The sequence below is a fragment of the Monopterus albus genome, unplaced genomic scaffold (assembly GCF_001952655.1).
Source record: "Monopterus albus unplaced genomic scaffold, M_albus_1.0 scaffold27.1, whole genome shotgun sequence".
Taxonomy (NCBI): domain Eukaryota; kingdom Metazoa; phylum Chordata; class Actinopteri; order Synbranchiformes; family Synbranchidae; genus Monopterus; species Monopterus albus.
Genome location: NW_018127907.1, coordinates 2,483,845 through 2,495,614, shown reverse-complemented (window position 1 = coordinate 2,495,614; position 11,770 = coordinate 2,483,845). Strand labels below are relative to the sequence as shown.

Below are 11,770 nucleotides of genomic sequence, written 5' to 3'. Positions count from 1 at the left end.
TTCATATTTATAATTGCAGCCGCAATAAGAAAGGTCTATATAATAATGTCTTAGTGAGTGAGTAGGGACCTCCTGAGGCATATTTGTTGTCTGATAGCAAGCGATAACAGGCCGTTTCCTGATTACTCAGTTTGGCCCAACAGCCTATTCTAGGAAAACTCGTGGTGGCTCCAAATTTCTACTGTTTCACAATTACTGAGGCCACTATGCTCTTGGGAACACTCCAGGCTTTAGAAATGGTTTCATGCCATCGCCCTGATCTATTTCTGGCCATAATTTATTACAAAGGCCCACAGAGTTAAAAAAAAAAAAGACTTAAAAATGGACTAAATATACTACATTTATTTACCTCCATTTATAATATCATTAAAATTTCACTGATAAAAGTGTATTCACTACTGCCTTTTGGTGGAAAATGTCTATATTAAACAGGAAAAAAAAACATTCTGCACAAGAAGAATGTTAAAACCTTACTGCAGTGATGTAACATACTGTATATAGCTTGCATGTGCATTTCTACTGTTTGCGAGCATTTGAGTTCAGATATCTGCATGCACAGAAATGTGTATGTGCTTGTATGTGTTTGTGTGTGGATATCTCAGCATGCGCAGGTGTCTGTGCTCTCCCTGCCTGTTAGTTAGATTGATAGTCAAATTAATCTGCGGCTCCGTCCAGGTATAAACATGCTGCCTGCTGGCCGAGATACATCCCCCTCTATTAGTGCTATAATTCAACGCACCCTCCGGCAGCCTGCCCTGATCATAGGAGGGTAATTGCAGGGAGGATAAACTTGATTCATTGACGGGAGGATATGGTGGATTACAAGTTGATTTGGAGATTAATTTATGGCTCATTTTGCATTTTAGGTAATTGGAATTTGTGTTTTTCGGACACCGCTCTGCAGGAAGCACAACATATACACACACAGGTACACAGATGAAATATTAGCGGTCAGCAGAGATACAGTCTTGCTTGAGGACACTTTGGACGTGACTGTGGACACTAGCAGATGTACAACAGTCTTTTCAAATTAGCATCAAAGTGTAATGAAACTAATCTTTATGGCCTCAGTACATATGTGGTCTCTGTGCCATTATGATTGTCTCAAATAATACTGTCAACCTGAGCCGGTCTCTGTGCCATGACTGTCTCAAATAATACTGTCAACCTGAGCATATTCTTCTAAGATGAGGGATACAAGAATTAAATAAATGCTAGGCTAGTCATAATTTTAGTGCCCGTAAGCCTTTGGTGCATCATTGCTATTTATTTATTGCTTCTGTTTCCATGGATTTTTCAGTTGTGTTGCAAGATGTTTTTGATTTGCTCACACCTGACATCTGTTTCAACATATTCCTCAGTTGTTGTAGTAAATGCTCATGAACACATACACACACAGTGTACACTGTATAGTAAGAATAAAATTCAATGTTTTATTCATAACTGTCTTCAAATGCAAATGGACGACCAAATACCCTTTTTTTACCATGTTACAAAATAACATGGCCACACACAGAGGACAACACACATACAGACAAAAGGTGGATGCGAACCAGACTTGAGTATAATGTAACAGAAGGTGGTTCTACACGTTTCCACTTCCAGCTCTACTCTTTGGCTGAATACGTTGTTCTGGTAATAGGTATATGATTTCTAATATTGCATTTCTGACTGTAGATTTGTAAACAAGCAGAATGAGCCTAAACATTTAAAAAACAGTATTTGTGTATTTAAATATTATGAAGTTAGGTGCATATACTTAATGGCTTAAGGACAGTGGAACAAAAGTGTAATTAATACAAACATTACATAAATGCAGATATTAACATGCAATAGTAAATATCTTCAAGCTGTAAAATTTAAATTAATGAAGAAACTACATTTAAGAGTCACTTTTTCAGTTCTTTGTCCTCATGTGCCATAGGAGCACATGCTGCATTTGTGTCTTATTTAGGATTTGCTTGTCTGGCTTTGCAACAAGTCTTGATTCTCCTTGTTGGAGATGGAGTTTGAGTTTATCACTTTTATGCTGGTTTGTCTATTGATCTTCTTTACTTTTTTGGTCTGTCCCAAAAACCAGGGTTCATATTACGATTAAAGCTGGTGCCAGCTAGCTATGGGCAGTGGGTTCCTCCAGGTGAGTTATGATGCTGAGCTGATGTTTATTCCAGGAGTGTTTATCGCCCACACAGGGATGTGCATCAGACCTTCCAGGCTGTAGGCTTCTGACTGTGAATAGTCAGTGTGTTGGGGTCAGTGTTTTGGCTTAATGACTAGATCCTCATCTTGAGCTTTAATATTTCCAGGTCTCTCTGAATCTGAAATTTGGTTTGGTTTCTGATGTACTGTTGGACACATTCCTGAGGGTTTGGAGGAAGTGATGAGTGATGAACTTGAGGAGATCTTCCAATACAATCTCTTCAATCAATTTTGCCCTCAGCAAAAAAGCTAATAATCATATTTCCCATGATGTCTAACTATTCCTTTAATAATAATAAGTTTATACAAGGTACAATATTGCACAATACAGATTACTGTACACGCAAAAAACTGGCTACATCACCTCTTTTTTTCCCAGCCTAAAACTCATACCAAGCAGCCCCTTATTTTATTTATTCTTTTTTTATTTTATTGTATTTATTTATTGTAATAAAATGACCCTTTATATTGGCACACTTCTTACAGGCTGACAGTTTCTGTAATGCATTTATTTGTGTGGATCCTATTATCATAACGTAACAAGAGTGACAATCCTACATGTACAGTCATGGACAAAAATATTGGCACTCGTGCATTTCTGTCAGATAACTCACCACTTCTCCCAGAAAATTGTTGCAACCACAAATTCTTTGGTGTTCTCATGTTTGTTTGTTTTTTGTTTGAATTGGCTCAACATAAAAAGTCAAATCTGATCCATTCCTCCCAGATCTCCAAAAATTGACTGGACATAATTATTGACTCCTTTACAAAATCATCAGAAATAGTTGTAATTCAAGCTTGTGATGCTCCTTTCATTTGTAATGAAACTCACCTGTAGCAACCAACAGGTGCTGGCAATATAGAAATCACACTAAAATGGAGAAAAGTTGACTCAACCTTTGTGTCGTGGCCAACACTGAGCATGGGGAAAAAAGAAATGGATTTGAGAACCACAATTGTAGAAAAGCATAGACAGTCTCAAGTCCATCTCCAGAAATGTTGCTGTTCCTGTGTCCACTGTGCACAATTTTGTCAAGACATTTACAGCCCATGGCCCTGTAGCTAATCTCGCTGGGCGTGGACAAAATCCATGCGACCCTATTCAGGAATACATAGTATAGATAATAGATGGGTGGATGGATGGACAAAGCCAAGCTAGATGTTTCCATTTAGCTGATCTTAGCTAACCGATTGGTGAGCGTTGATCTTGTCTCATCCAACGTTTTGGGGACAAAAACATGTGCATTTTCCAAAATCTCAAACTATACCTTAACATATTTTATCTACTGTACATAATATAGTTGATGGCTTGATATGACAAGGCCATACTACGCGTTTAACTGGGGACTGGCTAGGACAATTATGATTGCTTTGTCTGGACGCATTACACTGTCTAATCAAATCACGGCTGGCAAATCATGCAAATAAGGGTGAAATGAAGAAGGAATGCTGAAAATCAGTCTACTGGAAAAGTAACTGGTGTTGTGATTTCACACTGTTTTGACTTCCAAATCTGAGTGAAGTTCTTCTTGGAGGAAACCAAATAATGGAAAGTTTCAACCTCTTTGTGAAAATACAGTGGAATTGATGTGATGTTCAAAACATACATGAAATGTTGGGGATGAAATAATGCAATATAACTTCTTGGGTATAGCCTCCATCTTTCAGTCTGCTCCATCTGCTTCTGCTTTAAATAGCGATTATTATTATTTTCTTTTATTTCACAGAATTTCCCATGAACATAATTAGTGGTGTGGATGGTATTTGATCAATCTAAAGTTAGCTTGAACCTGTTGGATATTCATTTTTAGTGACTGTATGGGCTTCTTCCTCCAATAGTCCTAAATCCAATCAGCAGTGGATATTGCTTGTTTGCCTTACAGGTAATTGGCAGTGGAAAAGTGGATCTAATTTTCAGCATCATGGCAACGTTATTATTTTAGATGCAAAACCTCTTTTTGTCTTTAAAGTAGTACATAGAAACAAAACATGTGGCTCTAGCATGTAGTATATTAAATTGTCTTTTACTTCAGGGCCATTTTACTAACTGAAGCATATAAATATATTCCACACAATGCCAGATATGAATACACACCCACACACAGAGACCCACAATTTGCATTTGTAAGAGAAGCACAGCATGCACTAAATGCTTCTGACACAGCCTTTGCATTGGAGTCTAATTGAATTGTTATGTTTATATTGAGATATGCATAATACATTCTTCTTTACATAGATGCTGTTATTATCATTTAATGTTTAGTTTCTGTTTTCTGGGTTGGACAAGCAGAGGGGGAGAGACCATGACAGAGGCTAATACAGCTGTGAAAAAAAAGAAAATATGGAAGAACATAGCAAAGAGAGAGACAAGGGAAAGATGCCCTTTTTCAGTTTACTGTATATTACTGGAATTGTTTAGAACAATCTTATCACAGCAACAAGATAAATGAATGTTTTAACATAAAATCCCTGTCTGCTTCTGAAGGAGTTTTTGAATCAGTGCCTTATTTGTGAGGGAGGACCTAGATTTTTTTCAGTTCTGATATTTTATCACACATATTGATGGTTCGTGTGGAAGTTGAACATGTGTTCCATGATCCACATGTATTCACACTTCACAGTATGATCTACTTTACTTAAGCAGAGATGGAACATAATCATTGTCAAGTAGATCTTTCATTTATGAGAAATTCAGAGTCAGGTAATGTTCAAGAAATGTCAAAAAACCTGAAGTAACAAGGTTTTGGTGGGCAGTAGAAATTAGCAGTAAACCCAGAAGTGATAAATCATCACCTAAGGTTATGACTCATGTTAACTAGCAGCTTCCAAGTAACACATCTAGCAGGCATGGAGCAACATAAGCATTTATGTGGAGTCAATGCATCTGGCCACCTGTTGGATGTAAGTGTAATATTCATTATTCCAATAGCTTGGCTTTAAGTACTTTCTGTAATAAGTCCTCAGAAAAAAATCAGACTCACTCTTTGCTGATAAATACTGAAAACAGTCCACCAACTAGCTACTAACCTAACTTTCTGCAACACTTTAATCATTTGTTTAAAAAAACAGAGACATAATATTTACAGCATTGACAGCCTTCATAACATACTCATTTATAAATACTGCCTATAAACATAAAAGATAGCTGACGCTCTACACACACTCTCACTCACACTAACAGAAAGAGAACCACAGGAGCATACAGGTGAATCACTGGAGAAGAAAACAAGATGCTACAGGCTGGAGATGGATTGATGAGGAGGAGAATGAGGGAAGGGTGAATAAAAGGCTTTCCCGGCATCCAGGTTAAAGCTCAGTGGTCTTGGTTAGGGCAGTGACTAATGCTTGTGTCCCTTGTAGGACCAACACACACGCACAAAGGGAGAGAGAAAGACAGAGAGAGACTCACATATACATAACAGTGATGGGATAAGTGGTTTAGATCCACTTAGATGGGTGGTTATAGTTAGGGGACAATGGAGTGTGTGTGTGTGTGTGTGTGTGTGTGTGTTGCACAGAGAGAAGGAAAAAGATCAATGTGGTCTTTTGTGTCTGGAGGTGAACTTGAGGGAACTCATGCAGCAAGACCTTCTCACACCCACACATAATTAAGTTCACCTTGAGCAGATTTTAGACTTCAGATCAAAAATTACATTGAAAACATGACATCATGCACATCTTAACAAGTTTGTTCTTTTCATTTCATTACATAGTTTATCTCAAGGTCATACTGTCGCACATGTAATAGCACAACAGCAAGACTGACACTGGGAGCTTTAACCTGCAATATAGCATCAATACAAATAACTCACATTTTCTCAATACGCTTCATCTTGCAAGTTATTGCTTCAGCTCTGGTCGTGCTCACCTGACCAATACAATGTGCACCAACAGTGTCAGGTGTGCAAACACACAACAGGTGTATGGTGCAGAACAAGGACATTAGATTTTAGGACTCAGGTGCAAAGCATTTGTCCTAAAATAACAAGTTAATTTTATTGTTATTATTATTATTAATCTACTATAACGCTTATTCCTGAAAAGGGTCATGGGGGGCTGGAGCCAGATATTATTATTAATTTTCTATTTTATTATTTTATTTAGAGTCTTCTCTTTGCGTAGGCTACCTAATCAATGTAAGTCAATTATTTGCTCACTTTTGGTTCACCTTTAGCATGCGAAATGCTCTTGTTTGTTAGCTAGATGCTAACTTGTCTGTCATTTGGTCCTGGGCATGTAGCTTGCAGTGGACGTTTTAGAGATCATTACTAAAATAGCTACCTGCAACAATGAAAATAAGTTAATGAGGGTGGTAGGAGTGAACCGAAATATTATACATTTTTATACATTGTAAGCTAAAAACAACAAAAAGCTGCTAAAATGCTTTGTAGAGATAACAGGAAGTGAGGAGGTGACAATTTTCTGTGTTCGTCATACAAGCAGTCCCACACCATTTATTCCATTGTTAACAAAAAACAAAAATGAATTGTTTGTGTGTGAAACTTCACAAAAGAATAACAAGGATGCTGCATTTTTAATCATAAATTGTTATGTGTTGTTGCATCAGGTAAAGGGACAGAATCAACATTTTTATCTTAGACATCACCTTGGTGAAAAAAAAACACCTGCAAAATATCTGCAGTTTTATAATATCCTTCTGTTTTCAAGACAAATGTACCAAAGTATGTTGTGTCTTCCCATGGGGAATGGTGTGCTGTGAATTTGTCAAGGATCTAATAGTGTTTGTACAATTTGTGGTAAAAAAAAATGTTTTAATTTAATTTACTGAAATTAACACTAATCTTGGTACATCCCTTCCCAGATGCATTGCTCACACACCAGAGAAAGATTTCCCCTACAGCTCCAACATGCATCAAGCTATTCAATGTTTTTAGCTAATAATAATATAATCATTTTGGCTAATAATGTATGACCCATGAGGCATATAAGTATCCGTTTCCTCTAGATTTCTTGGATGAATCTGAAACCTTTGGCCAATGAGACCACCCACTTCTGTCTGACTAGATTTTCCGCCATTTATAATTTTTTTGCTAAACACTTTTTTTTCCACTCCCTCTTCGCTATGCAGTGTTTCATCCAGTCTTCACATACCTGGTACATTTGGGGGCACTACAGGTGCGATTTATGTTTGAAACAATATAATTCTGCATGGAAGCAATAAATCTCAATCAAATTCACAATATTTGAGCTAATCTCTGTCTGTCCCTGCCCTTAGAAATTCATGCTCTGTCGACACCAGGGGATATCATTCATCACAGTGGCTCTGGTAGACAGCTCTGTCAAATTCTTGCACAGTATGGGAGGTAACAACTGACAACTAGCATTATGAGAAAATTAGAAAATGACGGCTTACAGTAAAGCTTTTTGTGGAATTTATAATGGAGTTCAAATTCAACAAGAAAATCACCTTTGATGCCAGAGGACCTCTCTTTACATGACAGTTGGAGGTTATAATATGTTATTAGTAACACTTGTAATTCTCTAGACGGTCTTGTCAGTTTCATTTTCAACTAGGATAAGGATTGACCATACAGTAAACTATGTGGACAAAAGAGGTTATAAGGGGAAAAGGAACATCAATGCACCAACATCGCCCAAAATTATGCCTTTACAAAGTTTAATTTCTTATGAAGTGATGTTTTTTTTTTACATGTGTTAGAGACTGTACAACCCATACAATTTCTTCAATGTTGTCAAGGAAATATTGCAGTATCAGGGTCTATAAATTTACCAAAATACAATAACTGTGACAAATGACTTACCCACTACCTTCATCATGAAAATAGTTTTTACACTGTACACAGAGTTCCTCTGCTAGACAAATGGAAGAATGACTAATATCACTGTTATCATTCATTTCTGGAGGAATAACTTTTTTTTTTCAAAACAAATCCACTCACGTGCATTAGAAGATTCTTGAATTGCTTTAAAAATACAGACGGCAAATGTTACTTTTGTGATACTGAGTAGTTCACTTGCACAACCGGAGCTTGAGGGTTTCTTGGTGGTTTTTCACTTTTTATGCACTTCTTTTCTTAGGAACTCTGCATATTGCAACGTGTAAAAGTCTAACAGTGTCAGTAGAGGAACATTCTAAGAAATTCCCTCTGCTGTGTTTGTAATCTATTCAGGAACTCAACATACTGCATGAAAGTGTCAATGTCGATGACTGTGGAGGAGAGTGACGAGGGAAAATGCTTCAGCAGCAAAATCCGCCATCTGGAGAAAGCTGAGGTAACCCACAGCAAAATGATCACCTGTCCTGATATAGAAGACTATATGGCTCCATACAAACAGCCACAGATGACATGGTATAAGGTAAGATGCACACACACGCACACACACACAAAAGTTGAGAGTAACTATTCCTAAGTCTTCTGTAGACAGCAGACTATGTCTACCTGTGTCTTCTGTCAGGAGTGTGAACGGGTTGAATGGAGAAGCTCCATCACTGCAAACACCACACATGTGTGGATTCCTGAGGTGGAGGAGGGTGATGGGGGAAATTATACCTGTGAATTACAGTATGGATCCAGACTGGTGCGGCGGACAACAGAACTCAAAGTGACAGGTAGGACCGTGCATGGTTGGACAGATGGTCCTATAAAGCCAAAATAAATCATATACACTTCAGACTTTCAAAAAATGTTGTGAATTGTACAACATACAAAAGAAAAGGAAATTACTTTGAAGGTTATATCAAGTGGTAGAAGTTATTCAGTCTTGTAGTATTGCAGACATAGGAAAATTTTTTTTTTTTTACTCCCATTCTGCATTGTGTGCTGGAAAACACACTCGCATTAGCTAGATGCTATCTTGTGATCAATGTATGAACTTATGGAAATTTATCTAGCTTTCAATCAACAATTCTTTGCATAAAAAATCTGAAAGACTTGAAATTGTAAAAGTGTAATTATGGCCTGAAACTATTTGCAAAGAGTACCATGGCCAGCTAGTAAAAGATTAACAGCACAGGAGTGTTTAGCGGTCGCTGGTGGGTCTGCTGTTATCACGCCACTCCGATTTTATACATGAAAATTCAACAGAGATAGATTAAAGTGAAAATGAGTTTTTGATGAATATTTTCAAAATAAAAGTTGGGTGTTAGAGCAGCTGATCACAGCACAGACAGTGTGATTCTGTTGACTTGTGGGTAAAAAGACAACTGCCGGTCCATTAAAACTGGACAAAATTTAACTGTTTTAAGTGTTTTAGACATTTCTCATGGGTAACAGGAAGATCCTAGAAGTAGTTCTTGGCAAAATTGGTTTAAAATTATCTTTAGATATGTTACTGTTACTGCATGGGTTTACAGAAGATATGCCACTGCAGTAATTATGGCTTGTCTACTTCCACCTTCAGCCTACAGTAGATTAGTTTATGACATTTACCTGTACAGATGTAGAAGGAATGAATGAATGGCAGGGTATAGGGTGTGGGCAGATTACATCATCACAGGTTTTGATAGGATATATTTGGATGGGATAGAATTAGATGGGATGAAAGAAGGGAAAATATGGGATAGGTTGGGATTGGACATGTTTCATATGCTACAGATTCAGATGATGCGCGATAGGACAGAACAAGATATGATACAATAAAATGTGTTGGCTATTGTACAGACATACAAGTGAGTACTAGCAAGAAATTGCACGAGTGCCGCTGAGTCAGGCCCACACATTTAGCATATGCTAACAGTGACCAAGTGCTGAACTTTGGTGTCAATTTTGTTCTGATATTCAGGAATTGTAGAAAACATACAATTGTAGAATCTGTGCATTATAGCACCCAGAATGGATTTTGGTAAACTGACAGCCATCACAGAAACAGGACGGTCTTAAACCATGGCAGGAATATGTACTGTGGATGCTTTTAATATACAGTGGATCTCTCAGTGACTCCAGAACATCCATTATTCTGACAGATGCCTAGACTCAGCAATACATCATTCATCATTACTACATCACTTTTAGAGCCTCCTTGAATGCGCTATACAAATCTACCTTATACAACTGAACACATTTACATTCTTGGCACTTTTTTCTGTTTGTATGTGGATTTAGGCAGTTTGTCTTGTTACAGATTTAACATACGCTATTTCAAGCTTTGGTGGCATTTGGCTTAACCTTAGTTTGGACTTTGGACATCTGTAATTTGCTGTTATGAATTGAAGCTGATGTACGTCTGCACTTTTGGCGTGTATGTGCTTATTTGGGGGAGTGTTGCTGTCTTTTTGATCATGTGCACATGCCTGCTTATGTTGCTTCTCCATGTGCAGTGTGCATGCTGGTGACTCTGAGCAATGACAGCATCCTGTGCCTGTTTTCTATGATACACACACACAAATATACATGCTGTCTGCTTCACTTTGGAAAATTTGGCTCTTGCACTCACACACACTAAAAATACACACTGAGTGGTCATCTAGTCTTATATGATGTGATGCGCCATAATAAGTAGCATATTTCCTATTCAAGTTTGCAGCCTTGTATTGAGTGCTCCATATCTGTAACATTTTAAATCCCAGAACTAAAGTCATGACCTTTTTGATCTTGCCCTTTGTGTGGTGATGCAGATGTACAGCAACCTTTTCCGTAGAGTTGATATTAGCAGGCATTGCTTCATTTGTCACATAATTATTCAGCACAGCGTTTCCCTGGCTCCTTTCATCTACTCTCATGTGGCGGGAGATAACATTGGAAAAGGGGAAACCACTGCCATTGATACATGCTTTCTCACCATGCATTTATTTTCCAAGTACTGCTAGAGGAAATAGTTTATGTTGAAACTGGTGAGCTGTCACATTGGAACAACTCTTAGGTTGATCAAATATGACAGTTTTTCCTCTGCATGCATAGCCTTACTGTGCTGTACTGAAACCGAAGTACAGTGGCTTTTGAAAGTATTCAGATCTTCAAATTATTTAGAATTTCAGATCAGACATTGCACATTAAAACTGCCATTTTGACCCATCAACCTACAGTCAGCATCCACAAGGTGTAGCCATGTTTTTATATTGCAAACTTATTAAAAAATCAAAAACTAAAATCTTATTTGCAAAGGTATTCAGACCTTTAATTCAGTACTCTGTAAAGGCCCCCTTGCCAGCAGTTACAGCTCAGCCTTCTTGGGGGAGCCTCTACAAGCCTCAGACACCTGGACTTGGGCCGTTTATCCCATTCCTTCTAGCAGATCCTGTCAAGCTCTGTCAGACTGGATAGGAAGTGTCTGTGCCAAGGGCCATCTTTAGGTCTCTCCACGGATGTTCTAAGTGGTTTCAGTCTGAGTTTTGGCTGGGATAATCAAGGACAGTCAGAGACTAGTTGTGAAGTCACCCCAGCGTTGTCTGTGATGTATGCTTAAGGTCACTGTCATGCTGAAAGATGAGCCGTCACCCCAGTTGCTTCAAGGACCACTCTTCATATTTCACCCACAGGGATGGTATTAGCAGGTGGTGACCAGTGCCTGGTGTTCTTCAGACATAGTGCTGGACTTCTGCCCAGCGAGTTCAATGTTTGTCTCTGACTAGAGAATCTTTTTTCTCATGCTC

The 11,770-nt window shown here is 38.0% G+C and overlaps 1 protein-coding gene across 10 annotated transcripts in view; it reads left to right on the top strand.

Moving 5' to 3' along the window:
- The window catches only part of il1rapl2 (interleukin 1 receptor accessory protein-like 2), a 395,718-nt gene that overhangs the window by 250,711 nt on the left and 133,237 nt on the right, over positions 1-11,770 (top strand). For all 10 annotated transcript variants that reach the window (XM_020595451.1, XM_020595453.1, XM_020595450.1 and 7 more), the window contains 2 exons: positions 8,352-8,538; positions 8,638-8,791. In XM_020595451.1, the coding sequence (XP_020451107.1) occupies positions 8,352-8,538; positions 8,638-8,791 (341 nt within the window). The remainder of the gene's footprint in view (positions 1-8,351; positions 8,539-8,637; positions 8,792-11,770) is intronic.